Source organism: Streptopelia decaocto (assembly GCF_964273445.1).
Source record: "Streptopelia decaocto genome assembly, chromosome: 13".
NCBI classification, from domain to species: Eukaryota; Metazoa; Chordata; class Aves; order Columbiformes; family Columbidae; genus Streptopelia; species Streptopelia decaocto.
This window is the reverse complement of record NC_138668.1, coordinates 2,721,782-2,749,543: the sequence shown is the minus strand read 5'-3', so window position 1 is coordinate 2,749,543 and position 27,762 is coordinate 2,721,782. Positions and strand designations below refer to the sequence as shown.

Sequence of the window (27,762 nt, the reverse complement as noted above, 5' to 3'; positions counted from 1 at the left end):
GGGAATGAGGCGCCGTGCAAGATCCCATAGTGGAAACCCACAAAGTCAGCCTGCGCTGGCTTTCCAGAATCGCTTCGGTCCAAGTGTGGTGGTTAAAAATATCTTTTCTTAAAATGAGCTTCTTTCATATGGAAATTTTGGAGACAAATGTGGAAGCTCAGTGTGGGTTTTTATCGCTCGGGGCAGACGGGAAGTGGCCATGCTTGAACTGCTTTCCTCTCAGCTGCTTTGATATGCCTGCAAGTCACAAGCTGCATGGAGGAGATGCCAGGAAAGTACAGTGAGAGGAAGAACGCTTGTGCTGGATGTCTGTGCTTGCATCCTATGCAACCGAACGCAGACACTGCCAAGAAATTTGAGCAAATCTTTGCCCAGCAAAACTTCTTAACTAACACAGCAAGTTAAAAATAATGGCAGAAGTGAGAAGAACCACATTATCTAGAGCGATCATGCTTATGGAAACACTACGGTCCCTGATGATGAGACGGGCTAACCCTGTTGATGGGTTGATGTTCTTTTGGGCAAAGTTTCCACAACTGGGATGAGTTTTTGTTTTCTGTTCCACTTGCGGGTGGCTCCGCTCATTTCTGCTCTTCCTCTTCCTCCCCAGTGCCTTGTGCATCCTCTTCCAAACAGAAATGGTGTGTGAAAGCCTCTCTCAGAGCAGACCCACGGCTGCCTGCTAAGGTGGCGTCTTCAAACTCTGTAGTTTGGGTGGGTGGTTTAAGGGGAGATAATCAAGAAAAGATCAAGAATGCCTCAAGCCTAAACACAGCATTTAATCTTAACCTATCCAGTCCTGGGAAGGACAGGGTTTAGGTCCTACAGAGGAACACGAGGCTTGTAAACGATGTGTGTAATCATCTCTACTGAAAGATCCTATCTTTGCGGAGAACTCTGAAATTCACAGGAGCAGTACGAATACTCGGGTTTCAAACCGTATCTAATAAGAAACAGCAGCAGCTAAATAGAGCTGGTAGCCTGCAGTAAAACACGGGCTCCTTGCAGCTGCAGCCTTGGAAGAGGATTCTCAAGGTTGGCATCCACTCTGGAGCATGCATGGTCAGCACTAAGAGATACAAAAATGTGGTGTCCCAGTGCTTTGCTTGATAGCGTGCAAGCATAGGCACATAGGGTTTGGTTTTTTTCTGCCTCTAAATGAAGTGCATTGTCTGCAAGAGCCCATATTGCAGGAGAGGGGGAAGGGAAAAAGGATGGAAATTGGATTAAGTCACTGGGCTTCAAGCCTAAGCATTTCCTGCCTTTTTTTAAAATTATTTTTTAATACACGAGTCCTGCCTTACTCACGTGCCGGGCTGTGCAAGTGTGCCCTGGTCCTGCCTGTGTGCAACCCCCGTCGTGCCTGCAGGAGCAAAGCTGAGCTCCCGCTGCAGGGCTGGGACTGGGGACTTGTCTTGGCATGAGAATTTATACAGTACTTAGGCTGGAGTTGGGTAACGCAGGCAGCGCTTGCTTATCCCGGAGCTGTAGGAGCATTAAATTCATACTTTCTTTACAGCACGGGGTTTCTTTCCATTATCCAGTTTGCTGGAAAATTACCCTGTGAGGAGACTGTTTTAAGACTTCAACGCATGATACAGCTTTCTAACCAAGGAAATGAGGCTGGTTCTAAAAGACCTTGAGTAGCAGAATCACTGTTGGGTGGGAATGTGTGAGCTTATGAATTGTGGGAAAGGAATGTCTGGTGAAATTGTGCAGATCTGCTATGGGTGAGCTGGGCAAGCTGAGCGGTGCCAGTGACCCACCAAATTCTTCCAGCTATCCTGTTTGTGCCCTTTGCCTCAATATTCCAAATATTTCTCTGATTCTTGCCTTTAAACAAGGTTTTAACGTTGTCCAATTGGGAATATTAGGAAAGAATAAACTTCTAAAGCCGAAGGTGTGTTCCCAAGAGGATTCCTTACACATTTTGCTGGTCTGGGATTTCAGGCGGAGACCTGCACGAACACTGATGCATCTATGGTGGTTTTATATTTTTGTAGAGTCCGGCAAGGGAATTTGCAGAATCCCCAGAAAGGAAATCCGCCTTTTCAGCGAGAATGCTCATTTGACAAGCTGCCAGTTCTGAGCTAAGCCTCATTTAATAAAGATTTAGTCTGTGGGGACCTGTCAGTGGAAACTGAATTTGGTGAGAGTGTCTCATTCTTTTCATCGCTGTAGTGCATAGAGGCTTTCAGCCAGCATTATGGAGAAACTAGGGATAAGAACATCCAGTTTAGAGGACCCCTTTACCTCTGGGAACATTTTCTTGCTGTGTAAGATGGAGATTGCTGAGTTGGTAACAGCTAAGGAATAAATGGATTGTTATTTGGCGTCACCCCAATAGGACTCCAGTGTTCACTGCTGATTAGCACGGCTTAGATCTGCATTTGTGGGCAGGAAGAAAAAATCCAGCCCAATTGTTAAGCAAATCCTTTCTACTCAGGACTTTCCTTCTCTCTTTGGTTTGTGATGTGAGATGCTCTGATGAATTCCAACACCTGCCCCAGTGTGACTTGTGGAAGCTGAGGTGTGCACACCTATCTGCGCTATCTATTGTTTAGCCAAAAATAAAACTCAAAGCTCTGGTGAGGATTGTATTGCGTGGTGGTTACTGCACTGAACTGAGTATCAGCAAGGTTGTGTCTTTTCAGCCTCTGCACTGGTGACTTCTGTGAATCGGACCAAATATAAAGGCAGCGTTGAAAGTCTTTAATTATGAAATAAGGGGTCAGAATGTTAGTATGGAGGAAGCGATGATGAATCTTTAATCAACCTTGCCTTGTTCTCAGTCATTGCCTGCACAAGGGCACTTGAGAAATTAATCTGAATTAACTGGAGGAATAAATTCAAAGCAGATTAGTCAAACCACTTCAAATACACTAAAGTGAATTAAACTACACTGAATTAAGGCCATTCTAGTTAAACTACATTAAAACCCTGTGTGAACTCTCATTTGTAATTAAAGTGGCTTTAGTTCACAGCTCTAATAATACCAATTAACTGTGGAATGGCATTGCCTGTGTAGATAGCTTCTCAGCTTTGAGGAAGCGAGCCTGTTTGTTTAACCAACTTGATTAAGTAGACTTGAGCTATCTAGTCATTCTAGGAGCTGTTTCAACTGCATATCTGTTTTATTGTCTTAAGGTGATTTTTTTTAAAAAAAAAGGAAAAAAAAAGTAAAAGAAAGAAGTGACATAATCCTCGGTGTTTTCCAGAAAGGAAAGCCAATAGCCAAAAAAGCTCAAGGCAAAGTGTTGGCCTTGTATTGTTTGCTCCAGTGTGGACTTGCCCTATCTATATATAATCTACTGCACTCCCTTAACAGGGTGCTTTGTCTGGGAGGTGTCTGTGTAGGGAGATGAGACGGTGGAACCTGTCCTGTGTTTCCATGGTGCTCTTCCCGCTGCCGAGGGATCCCTCACAAGGAGAACACATCTTGGGACCGTGGGAAAGCCTCTTCCCGAGCACGTTTCCTGCCCGGCCTCGCTCCTCTGCTGCGCTGAGCACAGGAATTGGCTTGGGAAGGCCTGTCCCTGCGGGCAGAGGAGATAGGGATGGTTTAGTGCTGAGATCAGCAGTGGTTTCCACATCCTCCCCCCACGTTGCGTTTGCCAATATGCCGTTGGCTGCGTTCCCTACCAAAGGCTGCATCCTTCTGTAGGGGCTGCGGGATGAATGACATCCCGAGACACTTTAAGTATCTCAACAAACACCACATACAGCGTTTTTCAGAAATGAAAATCAAGTCTCTGAGCACACAGCGTGTTCAGAACAAGTCGATGAGGGGGTCAGAGTGTGTTCCTCGTGTTGCCAGCATTATAAAAAAAAACAGTTTAGTAGGACATAGTTACTTATCATCTATTAGTACATAAGCTTCTTAGAGATGTCTTGAAATCTGCAAAAAAATGGTGTAGGAAGTGGTGTAGGCATGACACTATCCCACAGCAGTTTCTTTTCTTGCTAAGACGACTTCCGTCCTTCATGGAATAAATAGACATGAGTGCTTCATTGGCAGCAGCCCAGTTTGCTTCATTTGTTCTTCTGGGTGAACGTTTTACTCTTCCCACACTCCTTTAACCTCTTCTTTCCGTTTTAGTATCACAATCTCAAGGCACTTCATGGAAATCCAGAAGGAATATTAGTTGCAGATTCAGTGGAAAGCTTTCTTTTGGCAAAGGCTAACTTTAAGGTAAAACTACAAACAGTGCTCAATCTGGCAATGATTAAGGCAGCTGCGTTGTTGAGATGCTCAAAAGCTGTAGCTATTTTGTCCTGTGAGTTGAAATGATGAAGTTTTATGATGAAATAATCTTCCATCAATAGTTTTGAAGTTAAAAGGAGAACTGCATGCTTTTCAGGAACCATCTGAAGGCTTCAGCTTTGCTCTCAATTTCCTTAATGAGGCTTTACTGGACTTTCTAACTAGTAGTGCTATTCAGAAATATCCATCATCTGTTCCATGTGAAGAGCCGCTCACTACGCCATGCTGCTGCTAGTACAGCTGAGGTCTGAAGAATGTGGTAATTACAAATTGGATAGGTTGAGGTTGGTAAAACTTGTACTTAATAAACACAGGAATTATTTCGAGCCTGGGTATATTCAGAATTAACTTTCTAAACCTGTTCTGCTGCCAGGAATTCTTGTGCCAAGTATCCTCTGTGGCTTAGGGGGGTGGTGATGTGAGGAGCTGTGTATCCCTAAGCCAACACTCTTCTCTACGGTCTAGTGGTGAACAAACAGCACTTAAGGCAGCGCTAAACCTTGACACTTCAGTGAATGCAACCTGACATTTACCTCCTGTGTTACAAAGCTTGGTGACTTGATGTAGGCTTTCCTTTCCAAGGCAACATGCTCAAACGTATCTTCTGTATCCTTTTCTTATGTTACGTAGATCACACCTCTTTGTGAGTTTGTATGTAAGATGAGGTGGAATATACAATCCCTTAAATGTAGTTTCAGCAGGTAAGATTAGCCTTCCAGGAGCACAGTGATCAGAGATGCGTTCAGGGAACTAATGCTGTGGATCACAGTTTGGAACTTGCAGTCTGAGAGCTGAAACCAGCTGTCGTATGGAAGTTTTTCATGCAGTAGACCAAGTATTGGTTGAATCCATCCACAGTAACAAAAGCCATGGGCTTGGAGACCAAGGGTTGTGCTAACTGAAGGCTGATCTACACATATGTCCTTAGGTGTAACGTCAGCACCTATGGGTACCCTTATACGGAGCTAACCAGCCCCCAGTGTTTTTGCAGGCAATGTTTTTGCTGTGCCCTGTGTTTCTTATTGTGATGGTGCTCCTCTGTGTGTATGGGAACTTAGATATTTCCTGCCCATTTTTTGGCTCTTTAATCCTATTGAGAGAGTAAATACCATGAATGCCAGCAATGATGCTGGGTTTCAGAAAGGCTGTTAACACTGCAACAGGCTGTACGAGACTGAGCGTATTCAGGCTTCATGGTGCCTTTCCAAGCTAGTGATGCTGCTCGTGGTTGCTTCCCTGTGTGCTGCTATTAACTTTTATTTTGAAAGTGCATCTTACCGCTGTAGCTTCGTCTCCTGCCAGCCTGTCTGGTACCGCTTGGATTTACACTCATTTTCAGGGACTGCTCTGTCTCCATTTCTGCCATTAGTGTCAGCACAGTGGTAAAATGTTGCTCCTCGAAGTTGTCTCCATTTTCCCGTACGGGCAGTTCATGCATCATTTGCTGTAAAGGTTCTGATAGCTCAGCAAATGTTCAAAGACGAATTGATGCTCTTTTATGGCAAAAGGCCCAGTGCATAATTTTACATTTACTCGGGATAACGTGGCCTTGGATAACCGAGTCCCAGATTTAATGTTGCAGCATAGAGTGTCTGAGGGTTTATCTAGCCTCAACCCCCCCTCTTATTTTAAATACAGTCCTTTAATCCTGATGAGCAGGCACAGGCATATCTTTGGTTGTGACCAGGCTTTCGCTGCCTGCCAGTTTCTGGGTCCTAAACTGACTCATCAGTCAGAAAGATTAATAACTGCTCTGCTGGATGATTTCACTTGTTGTCATGGCACATATCCATTAATGGAAAACAAATATTCTCTGGAAAAATGAAACGCAGATTGTGGTGTAGTGGCCAGCCAAGTCCTTTTGGCCAGATGCATAAATTAAAGCATATATTCAGTGTTGAACTTCAGGTTGCTTGCTGCATGGCAGTCTTTATTTTTTTAATCATTTTAGTATTTGCTTTTTTTTTTTCCTTTTAATGGAGGGTGTTTTCCTTACATCTGGAGCTGCAATGTGAATTTTTTTGGTAAAAAAGCATCGCTGGGAGGATGTTTTCAGCTGGGTTCGTCTTCCCAGTGGTAACGCAGGAAGGCTGAAGGTGTGAAGAAAGAAGTGCAGGCGAGTGGCGCAGGAAAGCTTTGCATTACAGCAGCCTGACGTGTTTAAAAAATAAAGAGTATCCCCAAGGAGCTTTAGTACGCCGAGTGTGTTAGTTAAATTAGTATTGAGTGTTGGTGGATGGCAAGCCGTCAGAAGTGGGAGAACGTGGGGCTCCGAGCGCAGCTTCCCTCTCGAAGGCCCCTTTCTGCTCAGGAGCTCAAACGGCGCGCACACCATCTGGTGCAATCCTGGGAAAGGGGGAGAGGGCTTTTTCCCTTCCACCCCCACTCTGCTCTGTGAAAGATCCCAAAATTCGCTTTCTACAACAGGCCTGGGTTTTGGCTGTTTATTTTGGGAAGGCAGCGCCTGCCATGTCCCCCCATCGCGGTGCGCTGGGTGGGTTTCCGAAGGCTGGGAAAGCAGCTCCACGGCGACGTGGAGTCTCTGCGATGCTGCTGTTTGGTTTAACTGGCGTGAATCTTGATATGTATGGGCCCTATAGCCCATACACGCTGACGTTTGCTTGGCTGGAAAGTACATTGTGTGGTTCGTATAGTTTGCCAGGATAACTCCTCAGCTGGGAGTACCTGGGGAGCAGATGTGGGGAAAGATGGGGAAGAAAAGTCTACAAAGAGCAAGTTACTACCAGATCCTGTTAGAAACAGTCGCCAGTTTTGTTGGGAGTTGTACTTTAATCACAGCATTCTTTGTTTTGGTTGGTTTTTTTTGTTCAGGAGGAAATTATTGTTTCGATTAGAAGGAAGCGTATAAATGTTCTTTAAGGGGTTTCTACACGGGGAGGAAAAGTTACTGATTTTAAAAAAACCAAGCCCCAAACCCTTGTTTCAGGTTTGCTGATACAGATCTATGTCTGCCGTCTCAATATTGGAGCAGCGGTAGGTGACTTAGGCCCTTTCCAGATATTGAAGTAATTTCTAATAAGTTTGCATTTGTCACCACTACCAAGGGTTTATACAAGCCAGTTTCTGGATAAAATACTTCATTCATTCATGTGGGAAAGTGTGGCTGAGTTTGGTGCTAGAATGGAGTTTTTAATTATTTTTTATTTTATTTCACAAAATTGATTTGCATTTTTGGGTCCTGGCCAGGATTTTCTGAATAAAAGTAAATTAGAATGGAGTTAAACATTGCTTCCCCCTTCTCCCAGGAACATCTGACTAGAAACAGGTATAACACAAGAATTCAGCATGTGACGGCTCCAAGCCAGTGTGTCTGTACCATCCGCTCTTGTTGTACCTATATACGTGGATAGTATATGAAGGGGTTTAACAGTTATTCTAGGTCTACCTTGAACAGAAGCATTACATGGGGATTCATTTTTTAAAAGTCAATCTCATGCATGTATAATAAATTCCACCCCCTTTCAAACCCACTCATGCACTTGGATTTCTAATGAATAAGCCTGCATATTTATTCATGAAGATTAAAGAACTGCACGGGTAGAGGCAGCTGGCTGAACTATTTTTTTAATTAAATTTTATTTTTCTTTAAATCTGCTGACCCCTGATCAGGAGTAAAGAGGAAACAGCCAAAATGGCTCAGCTTAGGTACAGAACATGGTTTCATTGAGTTGGATGCAGGGAGGGGAGAAAGCGGGCTAAAAATCTCCTGTTTCTATTGAAAAAACATGTATAAAAAACCCACAAACCATCTTGTTTTCAAGGTCTGTCTTAGTGCAGAGCCCTCAGACACCCGGGCCCGATTCACGTCCCGCGCTATGGCCGTGCCCTGGTCGGACGTGACGCCGTCTGTGTTTCCCACAGGCCCTGTTGCTGTTGGGCGGCATCGCGCTCTCCTGCCTCGCTCTGGACCTGCTCTTCCTCCTCTTCTACTCGTTCTGGCTGTGTTGCCGCCATCGGAAGAGCGAAGAACATCTCAATGCCGACTGCTGCTGTACGGCATGGTGCGTCATCATCGCCACCCTGGTGTGCAGGTACGGCCAATGCCTCAAAGGGATCCTCGCTGTTATTAACGCTTGGGGAGGTGTATCCTGTGCGTGCGTTTTCGCACTGTGTCTGTGGGTGGTCGATGTTGGTAGTAATCCCTCTTTCCACTTGGTATATGTATGTTTTGGATATCAGTAATGTATTTTCTTTCTACCACTTGCTGGACTGCCTAATGGTTTGAGCAATGGAAAAAGGAATAGCTAATGTCCTGCTCTTTGATACTTTGCAAGTGGTAAATCAAGGACACTGCGTCCTCGGAAGCTTATCGCTTAAATAGGATGGATACAGTTGAAATATTTGTCGGGTCTAGATGGAGATTTCTTAGAATCTGGTGTCCAAGAAGAATGACTACGTGGGCGAGTAGATTAGGAAGAAAGAGGCACAGATTGTTCTTTTGGGTTTGGAGGTGTTGGTATTTGACTGGAGTGGATGTTCAGATTTTGCAGCCTGTGTAAGACAGTGCTGCATTTCATTATCTGCTAATGTGCCATCTCCAAGGGTTGCTAGTAATGCTGCTGGTGTCAGCAACATGTTGTGTTATGACTGAGCAACAGAAAGCTTTTGGAGGTGAGGTGAAAAGAAAAAAGTAATAAGTAATTTGTGGAACATGGGCAGAAGAAGTTAAAAGGAAAGAATTTACATTTTGTTTTCTATTTTCTTCCCCACCCCCCATCAACTCAGATGAGGATCCCGTTTCCTAGGAAGCTAATGACGGGGCATCTGAAAGCGGAGGCATATTTGCCAACCTCTGGAAGGAACTATGTACTCAGTTTGCTTTGATTTGGGCAGAATGACTACTCTGAGCTCTATGGATATGTGCCCTGAGGTTGAGCACTGCATTTCTTACCAATTTCAAGCATCATCTGCTCTTCCCCAAGGCTCCAGGTGGTCTTTGTTGCCCCTCAGCAGGTCTTGGAGCAGTCCCCTGTTCAGAAAGGAGATGAGACAATTGTATTTTGCGGTGTCTCATGGCTCACTTTCTGCATTGACCTGCTGATGGGTGGTGGATCTGGTATGTGATCTTTCTAGAGGCCAGTGTGTTCCTTGAAGGCCAGGCTTAGCTGTTCAAGGGCTAGACGGTGCTTCTAATGCATTTGTGTATTTGCTCTTTCGAGATGTATACTTCAGAGAATAGAAACCCCCTGAAGTACTGGAACAAACACTGCAGAGCAGGCATTATGTTGTGAGTTTAGCAGCTGGGGATGGATTTGCTTGTAGAGGCAGGGGCTCAGTGTTGAGGAGAGCTAGTGCACTAGCAAATGCTGCCGTCTTTGCAGGAAGCTCGTCCGTGCTTTTCTGGATGCAAATAGGTGCCAGGAATGGAAAGGCAAACCAGAAAACAACTTGCAAAGAAGTAATCTCAGCATCAGTCACCTCTCTTTTTAGTGATCTCAAGAGCTTCAGCTGCATCCATTCCAATCCACTGAAGGTGCTGTGGTCCTAACCCTTTCTTACAGAAGCTCTAGCTGGTGCTATTTATAGTTGTGCTGCTGCTACAGGCTGTTGTTACACAGCATACGTGTCCAAGGCAGCTGCTGCAGAGCATGGTACTTGTGTTTGGTTTTAATTGTAGAAAGGGTGAGAAGGAGGTATTCTGCACATATTCCGCAGCATGTATGAAATAATTTAAAGATGGAAGGTCAGCATACGAACTCCAGAAAACTTGATGTGACTACCAGTCAAGTCTGCAAGCTGGAAAACTGCTTAGGCTTCCTCAAAGTCTGAACCATTGGTTTTCAGCCCTAATGTAATATTTGTTTTTGCAAATATTAAATGCAGGAGTATCCTTAAAACTAAGATTCTGCCTGAATCTGCAGTGGTATTGGATGAGTATTTGTCTTGACCTTTTAAATTAAGTTTTAAATTTGCACTCTGAAGTTGGCATGCTTGAGCAGGTCGGTACCATTGTGATGAGTGCTGCCCACTCTCCTGCAAAGCCACGGTCAGTTTTGTGGCCCATCTTGGAGCAGATGGACACAAACGTGCGCTCGAACTGGTGCCTCATGGCACTCTGTGCTCAGCACCTGGCTGGGAATGCAGACACGGCTTCTGGAATGCAAGGAAGCTAATCAGTGCTAGCAGGAGGTCCCACTTAGATACCCACAGTTAAAGATTAGTCCACTGGATCTATCCTGTCCTGGCTGTGCATTACACATAACAGAAGTGCCAGACTGATGCTGTTAGGTTTCAGAGTGATGGAGAACAGGGCTGTTCTGAATGTCTTTGTCAGCAGGCTGACCTGGTTTGCACCATTCTCTGCAGGGGAAAGCTTGGGTGGTGGAGCAGCGAGATTCCAAACAGCAGCTGGTCTGTCCGAGTACCATGAAGTGGACTGTTGTCTTCCTCGCTGGGAACTAGTTGACTCTGGTTAAGTCCAGCTGTGTCTAGTAGGTGGTTATCTAGGTAGACTTAATCGCAGAGGGCTGTTTGTGCTGTGAATCCTGCTGAGTGCTATGGGTCCCCATTTCCTAATGACTTGATATTTCCTGCTGAGCCAGCAGAAGGCATAACGGGTTAGCAGGAGCTCTCCAGCAAAATGTCTCTCTAATGAGTCTTCCCAGTCTCTCTAGCCACAAAGCTGCAGGAGTGATTTGCCTAGATTATTCCTTGAATACTTAGTTCATTTCTAGTCCTTTCTCATCATTTCATCCACCAGTTAGATGACCCTGACTCTCCCAGAAGGGAGTTCAGCTCCAAAGGTGGGTAGGAGGCTTCATGAAGAAGGTACCTGCAAAAAAAGGGTACAAATAGATGGTGAAAACTTGCTTTCTTAAGTGCCAGTAATAGCACTTTCCCTTAGTGCGAAAGTGCAAGGTGGTAATTAGGCAGACAAATTAACATTCCTCCTGAGAACGCGAAGTCTAAAAAGGGCTCTCCTTATGAAGTTCCTGTAATTAAAGATGACTCGGTGTAGTTAGATTATTCATTTCTAAGGATGTGATGGGAATGGCTAGTGTTCATCTTTTCAGACTGGTGACTGGATACCCAGAGGGGTTTTCACTGTGTCTGTGTGGGTATTACAACAGGAGGATCTCTCCACCAGAAGACATGTATATGCTCTCTGTGTCAGATTAACACTCTGCTATTCATGTATACCTTGTATGATCCAGAAAACATTTCTTTTGCAGGTCACATTGCAAGATAATTTGGAATTACACTTGATTTTTTCTTTTCTGTGTGGGTTTTTTTGTGGTGTGTTTTTTGTTGTTGTTGTTTGTTCGTTTGTTTTGTTGTCATTGTTGTGGTTTTTTGGTTGTTGTTTGTTTGCTTTTTGGAGGATTTTTTGTTTAATCAAGGGATGTCCTAAGCCCACATGACTCTTGCATAGACACACCAGGAAAGCTGTGCTCCAGACTTGAACTTCTTGAGTCTTGATGAAGAATGATACTGAAGAGTATGTACGCAACCTGCAGTATTTTAAATCCTACTGTTGTACCTGTAGGAATACATAGAAATCATGGCATGCTGCTCTTCTGTCTCATATAATTCTTCAAAGAGCTGGTATAGTGTACTGTCTCTACTGTGTTTCTGTGGGTGTGCACCAGTGACGATAGTGTTAATCTCAGGAGTGCAGTGTTTTCTTGACTTAAGTGGGTTTCCAAAACTGTGTACCCAAGTGGCTTTTTAAATGCAGTATTGAACAGCAGGAACAGCTTTTAAAATCATAGCATCATCATGGAATCATAGAATACCGGCTTGGAAGGGACCTCAAGGATCCATCCTTTCTTGGCAAAAGCACAGCTTAGACAAGCTGGCCCAGCACCCTGTCCGGCTGAATCTTCAAAGTGTCCAATGTTGGGGGATCCACCACTTCCCAGGGGAGATAATTCCAGCGGCTGATTGTTCTCATAATGAAAAATTTCCCTCTTGTGTGCAATCGGAATCTCCTCAGGAGTAACTTGTACTCGTTACCACTTGTTTTTTTCCAAGTAAAAAGGGAGTCTCCATCTTCTCTGTAGCCACCCTTCCGATACTGGAGCATGGTGCTGAGGTCTACCTTCAGCATCCTTTTCTGAAGACAGGAAAGCCCACTTGTCTCAGCCTTTTCTTGCACGGTGGCTTCCCAGTCCTTTGATCACCTTTGTGACCCTGCTCTGGACCCTTTCCTGTCCACAACTTTTTTGTGAAGCAGGGACCAAACCTGGCCCAAAGAGCTCGGAAGATCAATTTCTTTAAGGTTTTTATTCAAAAAATGTGAGTGAGAAGGAAGGTGGGGAGAGGTGGGGTTAGTGGAGGGGACGGGAGACTGACAAAGGTGGGTTTGGGAGAAAGAACTGGGGATGGGACGGTGTGGATTCGGGAGGAGAAAAGTGTGTGTGTGCAGGGGAGTGTGACAGAAGCAAAAATAGCAGCAGTGGAGATGACTTTCCTATGGAAGTGCTGAAAATGCGTTGGAGTATCTTCCAGAGGGTGGAAGAAAGCTGTCATTCAGGAGTGCCGTTCTGGTGTCCACACGGCGTGACGGAAAGGCAGACGTCCCCACTGGGGCTGATTTGTCACCCTGTACTGGGGGCAGATCTGCTCCAGAGCCTCTCGGGGTTTGTGCGAGGAGCCATATGATCTGCCCTGACCTCGAGGACCTTACACTGTTGGGTTAAGATGAGTTGATCTATTTTTACTTTAAAAGAACGCACTTAAATAGAACGAACCCCTCTGTTTCCCTTTAACCAAATAAAAGTTAAAAACTAGCGCAAATCCTTAAATCTGCTTTAAACAATAGCAACTTATACCAGTGTGTGTAGGCAGGGATTTGAAACAACAGTTGGATTTAGACGAAGCCAAATGCAAACAGAAAACTAAACAGCCGTGCTTCTCTGCTCTTCCCCCATGGCAGTTCCCCCACTTTAGCTCCACAGGCACAGCGGGTCCGGGCAACTGCCCCCAGCCTGGCTTTTGGGATGGTTTCCTTCCCTCTCCAACATAATAGGAGGGGGAACTTCCACCAAACCATACAGCTTGCTCTGAGAAGGAGGAACAGCTACGTAAGTGGCTCTTGCTAGCACAGGGTGTGAATGCGGAGCTGGCTTTTGCTGGGCAGCGATGGAATAATTAATGCTTTATGTGCAGTTTCATTGAATGTGTGATACGCATGTCTAAAGGAATTACTTGAATTAAATGGCTTTTATCCCAATTCCTGTCGCTCTAGTGATTTCTTTGGCTGTGCCTGGAGGGTTGAGGGCAGCTGAAGCCGTGGGTCACGCAGGGCTGGGTCGGGAGCCTATGAGCATGACGGCCTTGAACGGGGAAACAAGTTTAAAATCACTTTCCTGTAGTTGCTAGCACTTCATAAAGAGTACCTGTGAGTAAACTGGCTAATGCACCTGGCTGTGCTGCATCTTTAAGGACAAGATGACTGCTGCTACTTCAGAGTGCTGTTTCTGAGCCTTTTCCACCAAAACAGCACTACTGTGCTGGGAATCCTGAGAGCCGAGCAGCAGGGTTTGGGCACTTTACCAAGCCTTTGCTGAAAGAATAGGCTTCTAGTAGCTGTAACAGGCTGAATAAAAATTGCTCACCAATTAAAGGGGGCAGATGCACACTTCAGTGTCAAGAATGTTCTGGAATTTATTTGGTGTCTACAGTAGAAACAACTGCTGAAGTTTTCTGCTGCTCAGGAGAGTGAAAGGGTCTGTCTAAAATCCTTTGCTCTGATAAGACAAGGGGAAATTCAAGCCAAAGGTCTGTAATAGCTGCAATGGGATGCTGAGCTGTCTTATCCTGGGCATGGCTCTGGATCTGTAATCTCTCTAGTTCGGAGGGAGGCATGTGTGCGCCTTTTTTATCCCTTCCACCCCCGTGCATCCTAGGCGTGTGTTATCAAGCTCTGATAATAGCTGCAACCAGGGAGGAGTGCAGAGGGCTTTTCTCTAATTATTAGCATTGTTTGCATTAGGAAAGTGTTTGAGGAATGGTATTAATGAAGAAAGAGGCTGATTTTCTGTGTTAACACTAAATATTAGGAGGTACATACCTGGTGCCTCTCTTTCTGTAGATGACGTAGGCTGCCTTCTGTCCCTGGAAGACTCTTCAGCTGCGGCTTTTATGGGCCAAGCTCTCTATAATTTATGGAGATTCAACTGTTGGAAAAAGCATGAGGCTGACACAGATTTTTTCAGTGTGGATCTGCTTCCAGTGCGTGATCTTTGTTTCCTTTTCTTGTATGTATGAAGAGAAAGCAGAAGTGCAACCAGGTGAACTCTATTGTTCTGCTCCCTCTTTCGGGAGGGGATGAGCCCAGGAAAGGAGGGATGGATCCCACCTTCCTGCAGCAGAGGAGTGAGGGCAGAAACAGGCTGATGTATGTGCCAGAGCAAATCTGTGCAAGGGTGGGTTATCTAGACAAAGCCACTCTGGCCTGCCTGCTCAGGTTCCTTTCCTAGCCGGGTGGTGATGGTGGTGAATGTCCTCTAGTGACCCTTGCAGTTAGACAAAGGCACTGTGCTTACTTGTTCTGAAAGCTGTTGTTTGCCTTGTTTCCTTCCTCTTTTATTCCTCCTCCAAACCAACCCGCTATAACCAAAATGCAGAGCCGTTGTGAAGAAACAAAATGTTTCAGCCAGAATAACTTTAGATTTACACCAGAACCACCCCCTTCCCTTCCACTACCACAAACACAACCTTGATGTCTTGAGAACCTTCGCAGAAAAGATTCTGGGTGTTCTGAAGCGAAATATGAATTGAGAATAAGAAATCTATATCTTGGTAATGTTTGTTTGCCCTGAGTTTAGTTGTGTGACCCCTTCACAAGTTTTTTCCTCCTCTGTTATTGGAAAGAAATAGGTTTGGTAGGAAGAGCTGTGAGTTCCCGCAACAGTGTCTTAATAGAAGGAGATATCACTGACTTGCCTGAGATAATCTCCAGGTTGCAACTCATCTACAGCATCTTCCTCCTTTAAGTGAGGCTTAAGCTAATATGGTTTACTTTATAATTGGGGCAGACTGATACGTATGGACAGTTATGGCAAATCAGCTGATGGGTGGTAATTTGCTAAGCAGCTGGAGTTGAATTGTGTCTGCAAGCTTGAAATTCTCTTGCTTTAAAAATAAATAAGCCTTTTGTCCCAGTGAGTTAGTAAGCCTTCCTTCCCAGTACTGTAAATCAGTGCAACACAAATGCTTCTAATGGGAAGATAAATCAAGATAGATAATGTTCGTAGATATTTCACTGTGTAGAGAAGAGGGCATGGGTAATGCATCTAGTGGAACCACAGGCATGTAGTTAATGCAAGCTCTTTGTGTCCTGCTTGTCAAAAAAAAATACAATAAACCAATCTGTATTTCGTGTCCAGGCACATGTCTCCTGATGTAGCAATGGTAGCTCTTGCAGGAGCCACTGGAGAGCTGCTTGGCTGCCTGGATTTCTGGTTGCCCATGGCTAGATATGAACTCTCTAACAGTTCTCTAACAGATTTTCATTACTGTACCATAAATGCATACTGAGAAGGGAATGGTGTTCTGCTGTTTGTCACGTGGACGCTATACAGAGAATTGGTGGCTGTGTGAAAAAAACAGGCGAATGTTTCCAGGTGAGATTTTTAGTGGTCGCTGAGGAGCGTGACTACCCCAGCTACGCTTTGTGGAGGCACACGGCTGTAGAAAACGCTGATGTGGCTGGGAAGGGTGCAGTGGAGGTAGGCTGGACATGTATAGCTGGCCTTTTAGCTCTGAGTGTACCCTTTCTTGCTCGCTTTCTCTGCAGCGCTGGAATAGCTGTTGGCTTCTACGGGAATGGGGAGACCAGTGACGGCATCCACCGGCTGACGTACTCTCTGCGCCACGCCAACCGCACTGTGGCCGGTGTCCAGGACCGGGTGAGCACTGGGGAGACACGCGAGCAAATGGGGAGTGCGGTAATGGGCAGGCTTGCTCAGCACCTCTTCTCTTGAGTCTGGCTGTGCCTGTATCTCGTCCTCTTTTTTTGTTAGTCTTTGGACTATAGAAATGTGCTAAAATTTCTGTTTAATGAAGTGGTGCTTTCTTCAGCTCTTCTAAAAATATCAAAGGAAGCATACCTTGTTAAATGAAATCTTCTCTTTGCGAGGTTTAGAAACAGCCTCTGATCAGCTCTCTTCCACACCCGAAGCGGAGGCAGGCCAAAGCATACAAGTCTATTAGTAAAATCTATCGTTTTAGTACAGTCAGTTGTTCCTGTGCAACCTCTAATTTCATGGTACCATACCACACCACGACCCCGATGGCTGAAGGCTCAGCTGAGATGCCATCGCTGGACTACGTGCAAACAATCTACTTTATAGATGCTTATAAGTTGCTTTTGAAGGGTAAGCAGTCTGCGCCTCCTCAAGTAGAGGGCTGGTAATCTGGAAGCTGTCCATGACTTGCTAGTAAGAATGCATCCTCTTTTATTTCCTTGATTTCCTGTCGTTTCATTATTTTTTCTTCTCCCTTTTTATTTTGTTCCTTCCTTTCCTATACTACAGGTACTAGATACTGCAGTGGCCCTGAACCAAACAGTGGAACCAAACTTGCTGGTCCTGGAGGAGATGTTCACAAAGCAGACAGACTACCTGCATGTTGTCCAGAAACTGCAAAGTCTCTTGGATGATCTGGTCAGGCAAACAACTGAGATCCCCTTTTGGAAGAATGAAGAGGTGTCTCTGGAGGAGCTGGCCATTCAGATTGACCTCTATGACTGGTACAGGTGTGTAGCATCCTGTGGCGTAGTGGTTGTAGCATCTGCTTTGGCCTGTTTCACAACAACGATGTTCATGTTCTGGGTGGCTGAGCCAAAGGCTGTATATATTACTGCAGATGGCTGTTGGCCCACCCAGCTGATTTGTTTCTTACAGCAAAGTTACATTCGGTTTAAATCAAAATGCATGACAACAACTTTTTTTTTCTTAACTGTGTTTACTGCCAGCTGAAGGGAAACTTATTCTCATCGTACAAAATCTGTAGCTTGTAATCTAACACTCTGGGGAGGAAAAAACCAGCCACAGTGATAGCTGCTCTCCTGTCCCGATAAGTGCATTGTAGTTGTGTGACACATTAACTAAACAGAATAGAAAACAGTACTAGTTCCATAACTTAACATCACACCCTAACATTCCTTTGTATTAAACGTATTTAATAAAAGATTACATCAACTGTATTCCACAAAGAAAGCCTTTATCCACACACACAAAATAAACAACCAAAGCATTTTCTAACAAACGCCTAGGAATTTCAAGAAGCTGCAATGCCTCTTCTTCACCTGGTGCTGTCCAGTTTCATATAACTTTACACTAGAACTAGATTAGCCATTTCATTTCTCAACAACTGTGTATGCTAGGCATGTTGTGCAAATGCTTTTACTTGCCTCGATTCCAGACACAGCAAATATCCAGAGCTCTCTGGAGAATATTAATTAGTGGTGGCTTTTACTTGAAGAAAAGAAGGGCTACGTTTTTCCTGCAAGTCACATCACCTTCTTGATCTGTGACTTCTATACACCAGTTTTCCTTTGCAGACTGTGTTTTTCTTTGCTGCAGGTGGCTGGGATACCTGGGCCTGCTCCTGTTCAATGTCCTGATTTGTTTGCTGGTGCTCTTTGGGCTCATTAGGAACTCCAGGGCCATTCTTATGGGGTAAGTCCTGACCCAGGGGTGATGCACAAGGGAAGTCAGCTGAAGGCAAGTGCCTGCTGCTTTAAACCTCGAGACTGTTGTCAGTTGCCAGATGTTCACAGGAAGGCTCTTGAACTATAAAATGTGATGGTACTGGTGTCCATGGTGTCCATTCCTTTCACATCAAAGACAAGGAGCTCACCTGCCTTCTGGCAGCCTCTGTTTGCTGGGAGAGAGCAATGTGAGCACCCTCCCTTAAATCTGCAGGCTTTAAAAAGATCTCTCGAAAATAATCTTCCCATTTGCAAAGGCATTTGTTAACGGGTGATAAGCATTGCATGTGTCTACACAACCTGGTAACGTGCATCTTGTGTCACGATCTGCTCCTGTTTACCTTTGGCTGTCACACCTGAAGAGATGTTAAACCGAGAACAAGCAATGGTTTGTACAGTTATGAGGAGGAGTCTTGTTGCCACGGTACTGCAGTATTAATGTGTCTGTTTCTAAAAGGCACTGCAAATGCTGCCATGCTCATGCCCATTACAAGAAACAAAAAATAATTATTTTCCCTATCTTATGGCTTGGTTTAGATTGGTGTATTTGGCAAAGACACTGGTATCATAAACACAGCGACAGTTTGACAACTGACATTGCCAAGAGTTTATCCTGGTACATGGTGATGCCATTAATAACTGAAATGTGTATTCAAATTTATTGTTTGCCAGATGACTCCATACCTGGCAGGTTATACAGACAAAAGTCCAAGTGTTTGTACAGATGGTAAACCCAGGGTTTAAATTAGAATCTCATTCCCTGTTGGCCAGAAGTTCGCATTAAGGCATTCCCCAAAGGGCACGTGGCATAAAGAAGCAAGTGTACCACAGCCAAGCAGGATGGTGAAATGCCAGCTTTAGATCTTTTAGCCAAGCAAGCAGTTACTGACCCAGCCATCTTCATTTAAAGTAAAACAACACGTGTCTTATTGAATTGATTACCAGGCTCAGCTGGAGGCACCAAGCCGTGTTGCCCTTATGTCATAAAACCACAGAACCTTGCTGATCCATGACTGATCATTTTTGCATCCAGTTGGAAAAAGCATAGTAAAGTATTTAGCTGTCTTAGTGCAGAGTGCTGCACAGAGGTCAGTCTGAAGCTCCATTACTTCTGCAAGGTGACCCACAGGTCTATTCACAGCATAGGCTTTACTCAGAATTAAAATAAATTTGTAAACGGAGGGATTTATTTTGTTTTTAAGCTCTAGTCTTCAGTAAGATAAATGTAGCAGAAAAAAATATGTCCCTTCCTCACATAGATGCTTTTGCACTAAGTTTGAATAAAGAATACCTTGGTTATGAACAGATTTTTGTTTTATTCAGGGGGTGGTTGAGAGGAACCTACTTGTGTTTCAAAGCCTGAAGGAAAAAGCATCCCTGAGAGAGCAAGCCCGTATCTCTTTACTTTGAAGATACGGATACATAAAACAGCTTATTAGTCTGCATCCCCATACCTGAGGGAGCCGAGGAGCACTTTTGCCTTTTTATCTCTAGCACTCATACTGACAGCAAAGGTGAAGAGCTAATGTGCTGGTTGGAGAAGCGCAAAAGCCTTTTCCGCTGGTGTGTGCTGGCTGAGTGTCACCGAGGCCACCACTCTGTCACCCCTCCGCCTTCTGTCTGCTTGAGAACAGACGCTTCCCACTATTTCTGTCGGTAATGAGGTCCAGCTGTCAGAACAGAACTTGTAAAGCCGTGCAGAGATGGACTCACAGGGCAGTGGTAGGTGCCTAAACTGTTGCTCCGAGCTGTTTGACTGCAGGTGACTGTCCGTCTCCTGGGGCAGAGCAGCTTGGATGCAGCTTGGATGGTGTCCTACTCAGTGTTCCCTCCCACTGTCTGTAGCCAGGCAGTGCTTATACCTGACAGCCTCATTTATTGTAGAAACAGGAGGGATTTGTTGAATTTTGTTTGGATCAGTATGTTTTTGTGGTGTTTATTTTGATATGGCAAATTTTTCTTTGAATATCTCTGGACTAGGAAAGTAAACTCCAGAATGGGAATAGTGGAAGTGATGAGATTGTAGTTATCTATTTCTTAATCTGCCTCCCCTACAGCCATCCCTGTGTCTTTGTGCCTTTGGTTTCCCTGCTAGAAGCTGGTTAAGACTTTGCTTCCATCTTCTCCTTCCTTCCCCTGCAGACCCAGGGGAACCAAAAACTGGACATAAACTTCTCTGGTTGCTACTGTCCACAACATGTAAAATAGGATGGTTTATCTGAAGATAACAGTGGTTGATAACTTATTGGTTTTGGTAATTTCTTTGGACTCCAAATAACACATCTTGTGGCAGGATCTGCTTGAAATCAGAGCTTCTACATCTGCCATCTGTCTGTCTCCCACAGGGTCTGCTTGCTTGGGGTGTTTGCCCTGATTGTCAGCTGGGGATCCTTGGGTCTGGAGTTGGCTGTCGCTGTGGTAAGTGGCTCTGATCCAAGTCCCCTTCACTCTTTGCTGCAGGTTTATTGGAGAGGGGATTAATGTTGCATTCTGCTTGTTTTATAGTGCGTCTTGTTTTAAGTAGCTGTCTTAGCAGTTTTCATTTATGAAAGGTACGGAGCTCCGGCTTCCTCGGTGCTGGCGCTCCAGCGGGTGTGTAAGGCAGCGCTAGTGAGCATGACGATGAGACTTCAGCATCTGAAACACCCCTATAGTCGAGGCTTCCCTGATGCTAACCTGGCTCAACTGCTCTTTGCTATTGATGTTCCTTGAGATTCCTTTTTTCCCTTTTGTCTTTCTTCTGTCTAGGGCTCCAGTGACTTCTGCATTAACCCCGATGCTTATGTCTCCAAAGTGGTTGAAGAGAACGCGGTACTTAGTGCTGGTAAGTGCTGGGATGGCTTTGGCACGGGGCACCGCGGCTCCAGCTGTCACACAGGAGCGTGGCAGCGGCTCAGAATTTAAGGCTGCGTTGGGAACAGAGGAGCTTGCATACAGTGGGAAAAGCACATATGTGTGGAGCTCTGGAAAACCAATGTCCTTCCCAAAGAAGCATTTATACACCAGAAGTGCACTTGTTTGCTTTTTTTTTGGTCAGAAGAGCCTTGAGAACCTTATTTCTGTGTTGACCCTTAGGTGGAAATAACTGATAAGACAAGAAGACCTTGGGTTATTTTGCTTTAAATGTAGCAGTCTTGAGTCTTGTTCTCCTCTCTAAGTGGCAGAACTGTGGCAGTAACAGTGTGCAGTTTGAATTGTCATTTTAAAAACTTACACTTGGGTCTGTATTCCTCTGTCTAGAATGCTTATTTTTATATTTGTTATCAACAAAATATATACATATATTTTTCTCTTAATGTTGGCTATAAATAGGAGTCTCTTTATAGCTAATTAAAAGGGTCAAATAAATGGAAGCAGCTACAAAGAGAAGTATGAATTTCCCTTTCCATTATAAATGCGGTATTTTGCTTTGTTACCCTGTTCCATTTAAAGCAATGTGCCTGTATCACAGTGGCATCCAGCTGAAGCACTGTTGGATTCTGGGTTGGTGAGATGAGAGATGCCTCCAATTTGGATCTTAGGGGGACAAAAGTGGCTTTCAGAACTGTGGCTTAACAAAAACGTGTTTGGGCACCTGCTGGCAGAGATACTGTAAGTGTTAAAATGGAAAGATATTTTTCAGGGCTCAGTACTGATTAACAAAGTTAATTTTTCTTTTCTCTCACCCCCTGAAAGTTCCTCTCTATAGTTCTGTGTGTGGTAAAACACCAATAAGCGATGACACTGGTTTGCAAAAGGAGCCACTTGTTTTCCTTTGTTCTTACTTGCTGGAAACAGAGAATCTCGGCCTTGTCTACAGAAGATCTAATGTATGGCCGTGCGCTTAGCCAAATGCTGCCTCTTACTGTGCAAAAAACTGATAGGGAATTTAGGTTATATAGTTATGGCTGGGGATGCAATAAGAAATGTTTATGTCTGGAGGCACAATGTAGTATAAAAGAGTATATACAGGTTGATATTACCACCCTACTGCTTATTTTTGGAATGCCTTATTTGTTGATTTCCTGGGAAGGAGAGGATAGAGCCCGCCAGCTCTTTGTAACAAATAAATGCAATAAGGGAAGAGAAAGAATGTTTAACACCGCACAAGATGAAAATTCTCATCTGTGAAGGTGATAAAGATGTGGCTTCACGTGCCAAGCTGGTTTCCTAGTTGTTGAAGGGGGCAAATGGGCCAGTGAGGCCAGGGGGAAATACCTGATGCTACCGCCAGCTATGTGCTGTAATAATTTGGTAACCCAAATCAGCTCTGGAGCATGCTTAGGAACAATTAGATTGACCCTGGGAAGCTGAAGAAGTGCCCCTTTGTGCTACTTCTCCACTACAATTGTGCTTGCCCGCTTGGCTCCTGCAGTTTTTCGTTAATCAGCTTCATTCATTTAGAGGCAGAGGGCGAGCGCAGGGCTGACATTCCTGTCCCTCCTCCTGCTTCCCCCGGCAGGGACAGTCGGCTCCCCCGGGTGAAATCAGGCTCTGTTCAGCAGCACCGCCAGCTCTAACAGTTGTTAAGGCTCCATAAATAACAGTGAATGGGTCTAAGCGGAGCTCTGAAGAGGAGGAAGAGCAGGTGTTATCACAGGCTTGAGTTGGAAGGGTGGCCCCTTCCGTGGGTTGCTGGTGTGTCAGCTCCCTGCTGTTAGGCAGCCGTGGAGCGTTCGTGAGTGCCTTTTCCTTTTTTCAGAAGGAAATCAGTCTAACTTCTGTGCCTGCCGTCGCACGAGGCAGCTGGTTGGGAGGTGATCTGCCTTCCCATGTGGATTTGTCACTGCTCTGTCATAGTTTATGATCAGGAAGCTACAGAAATAGCTCTTGGTCCCCAATGTTGGGACCGTCTCGTGCAGCTGAGCAGGAAGGAAAATCACGATGCGAGGACTGCAGCGTGGAACTGTTCAATCACACTTTAATCCCAATAGTAGCTCTTCAGAAGTATCTTGAAAAATCTGAAATAAGCATCAGTATCCCTTAATACCCTGGCTGTAGATTGTGGCAGCTGCTTCGTGATCGGTTGAGCCATTTATACGAGAGCAATGAGCTCGAGGAGACGTGGCAGACAGCTGGAGGGCAGCATCCACGCTGTCCCCATGGTGGAAGATGTCCTGTTTGAAGGCTTCCAGTTCTAGCACAAGGTTTCACGCTCCGGTTTGCTGCCTCTGCTCTGGGGGTGATGCTCTCCAACATAAACAGCAGCACAGACAGATGAGGCACAAGCATTTTAAGGCTGGTCCAACTAGTTTCACCATAGTGTATCCAACCAGGGATTTTTCAGCTCAGGAAAGAGATGACTGAGACGGTGTGAGTCCATGGAAGGAGAACCCATTGGGAGTTACCATGTATGCAGTAATCACGTTAACTTTGGGAGTTGCTTGAGCTGAAGTTGGGCTAAGAAGCCACTGGTGTTTTCAGTCTTGCCTGGGTGTCTGCGTGTGGCCAGCGCTGGGGTGCGCCATGCTGGGCTAGATGCTGCCATTTCTTTTTAATTATGTAGGAACCAACAAGTAATCTTCAGAAGCTTTGCAGTGTTGAGTCAATTTTTGCCTTTAATCACTGCTTTTAGTTGTTATTTTTAAATATAATATGTTGTAATATTCCCAGTCCTATGCTCTGGCATTTAAGACTAGGACTGAGTCATTTAGATTTGCATATTTGTAATGCTGTGGTGGTGGTGATAGTAGTTGTCACAGAAAAATAACTGTGGATACTGGGCAACTAGTGTGTTAATGTTTCTGTTTGTGTATTAATTGCTGTTTGCAAATCTAAATAGGATTAATGGAGCTGAGAATAATCTGATTAAGTGTATTATTATTGTTGTCATGTTTTTAGCTGGAGAGGAGATGTCCTTGTTTTGTAGATAAAATGTGCTGCATTAAAAAAAAAGGAGGGGGAATGTGGGGCAAAGAGCCTTAATGCAGGTTTCCTGGAGAAGGAGAGACTTAAATCATTTTGCAGAAGAGGCTGATATATGTGCCTAACTCACCCAGTATTCATTAATTGAGACAAAGCCAATGGAGTTGAACAGTGGCTGTATAATCGGCTCCTGCTGCTAGTAAAAATACTTGGTGCCGTCAAGATGTTTATTTTCAAAGCAGGAGGCCATCTTCTAGTCTCATCCTTTTTCATGGATATTATGTTATTATCAGATGACTAGTGGCATAAAATTAAATAAAAAGGCACAATCTGTCTACACAACAGGAAGAGCTTTCTGCAGATTCTCTTACTAGAAGTGGTGAACAGACATTCGCTTCATCCGAAGGAACTGCAAACCTCAGGGGATGGATCAGGGAGCCTTTTACCTCCGTTTCAGCTGGGTTGGTTGGGCTGGATGCTGAGACTTGGCTGCTCGGATGGAAGCAGAACAGCCTCCTAATTGGCCTCTCACTGATTCACTCCCATCTTAGAAGCCCAGAGCTGAATGAACCAGAGGACTGACACCCCAGCACCTCCCTTTCCTCTCTAGAAGTAAGGACAGGACAAAACTTCACACAGGGCATGGGGTGGTTGCACAGGAACTGCTTGGGCTCAGTGGGCACCGCAGAAAAGAGTTTGTCCAAAGAACTGATGTTGGCGTTGAAAAGCTGTTTTGCTGTGTGTTTTGCATGGACTCCTGATTAGCAGAAAGCTTTGTGTGGAGGGCACTTGGGAAGGCTATGAGCTCTTTGCTGAAGGCTCACTGTGACTGATTTCAGTGGTAAAGAGTGGCATATATGAGAGAAATATAAATGTTATGCAGATACCTCCCTTTGCTGTCAGACTGTTGCCTTAGGGAAATGAAACTCCTGGTGGAAAACATGTTACCTGGGCAAGAAAACCTGGCCGAAAGAGTCATCTTCCTTTGCCATCACAGGCAATATACTTCAGCTTTCTCTGACTGAACCCACAGAGACAGGCTCGTCTGGATGGATATGTAAAATGCAAGCTGCTTAGGGAATGCTCAAGTAGTGATTAAGAAGGGCCGGGAAAATCTGTTCTAAGCGTGGGGATAATTTTTTTTAAACGAGGATCTTTTTTCTGGTTGCTCTTTACCCTACAGACCTTCTCACGGCCTTTTGGCAGGTGCATAATGCCGTTTTCACACGTCAGCTGAGCTTTGAAGAGAATAGTAAGTCTCCATGGTTGCAGAAGTGATAAGGAGTTCTAGCAGCTGAAGCTGCCTTTAGTAGGCAGTTCTGCTTTCCTTTCTAGGAAAAACAGGCTTTGCAAAAATAAAGCATTTTGGGTAGTTTCCTTCCTTGCCTTCTGTTCCCATACTGCGTGTGCACCAAGAGGAGGATGGCTGCAGCTGCAGATGTGACCCTGCCTAACCCTTCTCCTATAAACTACAGCGCCTAAAGGCTGGCTTCAAATATCAGATCTAACCTTCAGGAATTTTCCTTGAGAGAAAAATGCATCATAAAAATAATTACAGAAAGAAGTTGCCCGGAGCTGTTAGCAGAGTGCAAACGGTGGGTTAGTATAGCTGTTTTCTGGACAGAAATGGGAGATTTGGTGGTGTACAGGACAGCCTCCAGCAGGCAAAGCTGGTGCTATGGCAGCGAAGCCTTGTTGATCCTGCCTTCCAGGGTGAGGCAAGGGAAGCACTTATTGCACTGTACTGCTTTTCGCTTCACTTGTAACCAGCAATCTTTAGCCTGGGCTTACAGGCTGCAAACTATGATGATACCAGGAGTTCCCACCTGTAATCTGCCCACCAGGATTGATCCAGAAGGCCCTGAAGAAATGTTTGGGGAGCTGTGTATTAGCAATAGGTCATGCAACTTAATGCACCTGCAAAGGTGATGTAAACTTCGTAGCAGTGTGGAAGCCTAAAAGAAACCTTTAGTGGTTTGTTGGTTTGAAATAAATAGGTGACAAGGTCACAGCTCCTTTAGGTCACCATGTGTGATGCCGTGGATTGCTGTTGCGATGCTGTTCTCACAGCACAGGTGGATTTTAATCCATTTTTCTGTAGCCATTGAGTGTGATCTATGAGTTCTTTCCTTGGCTCAGTAGCTGGGGACAGTCGTTTGTGTGCTCTGCCCAAAGCAAGGCACAGAAAGCCGTTCTTGCTGCCCTCCTTTCGGCTCAGATTTTGCTAACTGCTGTTTAGAGGCTCATCTGGGGGGGTGTAAGACATCCCAAAGAAAGAGTTGGTGGGGGGGAGATGGAGCAGCTGGCGGAAGCCACCCCAAAGTAGGCTAATGAATTATAAATAACAGCTGTCAGGCTGCATTGCCGTTGTGCAGGAGCTGACAGTCTGTGTTGTACCACTTGGTCTCCAGCGTGTTGCCTTTGCCGAAAGGTGCATCCAATATTTATGGGTATCGCGGCAGAGTCAGGATACAGTCAGGTCTGCTTCCTTCACAGCTCTGCTCACTTGTGGCTCTGCGTTTTAGTGCTTTTGGAGCTGGGAGCGATTAGAACGGCTTGGCGGGCTGGAATATGTGTTACAGACGGAAGATGAAAAGGATGCCGGTGGGGAGGGAAATGCAGAGTGTATGTGTGTTTTGGGGCTTTTGTCATCTTTAGCAACCCAGCTTCACCCTTGATTTTGCTGAGCTGATGTGCTCCCGTTCATCTGAAGAAGAACAGTAAATGTTTGAGAAAGAATCCAAAGGTATTGGGATGATCAAGTCTTTCAGAGCTTCCTCGCTCAATAACATTATTGAGAATGGCAGGGGAAAACCTGATATTTGTATAACAACTTATGCATGGTGGCAGTTAGTGCAGTATTATAGTGGGCTCATGAGGCCACCAGGCTGGTTTCATACACATTGGAATAAGGAGAACTTGTGTCTTCAAGTCTGGAAATGTTGCTGATGTGAGCAGAACACTTTAGTAGTCTTATCTAGAAGTTTATATCTTCACTGTACTGTGATTACTCATATGGCTACTCAGTATTAAGACTAACTTTTGGGAAGTTACCAAGGAATGATCTGAGATCCATTTAGCAGATAATGTGTTGCTGGTATCCTCATGCATGGTAAGAGCTTTCTTTCGTGATGAAGTCTGCAGTATTGGCTTAATACCAAAAAGAACATGGTTTTTTGCATAAGTCAAAAGAAGGATGTAAAACAAATGGCATACACTCTTTTAGTTAAAGTCTAATTAAAGCATCTAATTAAAATCTAATTGTGTGCAAGTGACATCCATCAGAAAACAGACTATTTACTTGTTCATACCTAATACATGTCAGAAGAACTTGTTTTCCATCTATTTCCTCACTTGCTTTCAAAGTGATACTGTTTTTATAGAATATTACTGAAAGTTATGATTTTCCTGAAGGAAGAGGCCTTTCTTATGTTCTGCTACAGAACACTGCCTAAAACCAGTCTCTCCCTGAATGTGATAGAAGAAGAGGTCTTTTTAATTAAACACGTGAACTCGTACACTTAGCCATACATCGCAGTAGCATAGGGCTATTTATTTGCTGTGTCTTTGACCCAATGGTGTGCTTGCACAGGTATTTTTGATAGCAGCTTGTATTTATATCACCACTATTTGTATCACCTCTCCTGTGCTAATGTTTTGTGGCTGGTGAGCTGAATTGGCTGAAAGCTGAGCTGTCTCTTGCTGTGTGCCCTGGGCAGCAGTCTCCACCTCGGGTTGCTTCCAGTGACCGTAGAAGGGTATTCTGACACTTGGAAGCTGCAGAAATGTAACATGCAGTTGGATGACCTGTAGGCTAAGGTCTTGCCTTATGGTTAAACCCTGGGTAGTGCTTGACTTCTGAATAAAACTTTTTTGATAGTTCACCTAAGTATATAATAAAGTGAGGCAGCTCCATGCCTTTCACTGTTCAACAAAACAAACGGCCAGAAAAGAACTCCACCAAAACAACCAA

General features: G+C 44.7%; 1 protein-coding gene across 2 annotated transcripts in view; it reads left to right on the top strand.

Annotated features, from left to right (window-relative positions):
• The window catches only part of TTYH3 (tweety family member 3), a 78,148-nt gene that overhangs the window by 30,702 nt on the left and 19,684 nt on the right, over positions 1-27,762 (top strand). For both annotated transcript variants that reach the window (XM_082064148.1, XM_082064147.1), the window contains exons 2-7: positions 8,147-8,316; positions 16,029-16,140; positions 16,768-16,988; positions 17,818-17,913; positions 20,291-20,363; positions 20,694-20,769. In XM_082064148.1, the coding sequence (XP_081920274.1) occupies positions 8,147-8,316; positions 16,029-16,140; positions 16,768-16,988; positions 17,818-17,913; positions 20,291-20,363; positions 20,694-20,769 (748 nt within the window). The remainder of the gene's footprint in view (positions 1-8,146; positions 8,317-16,028; positions 16,141-16,767; positions 16,989-17,817; positions 17,914-20,290; positions 20,364-20,693; positions 20,770-27,762) is intronic.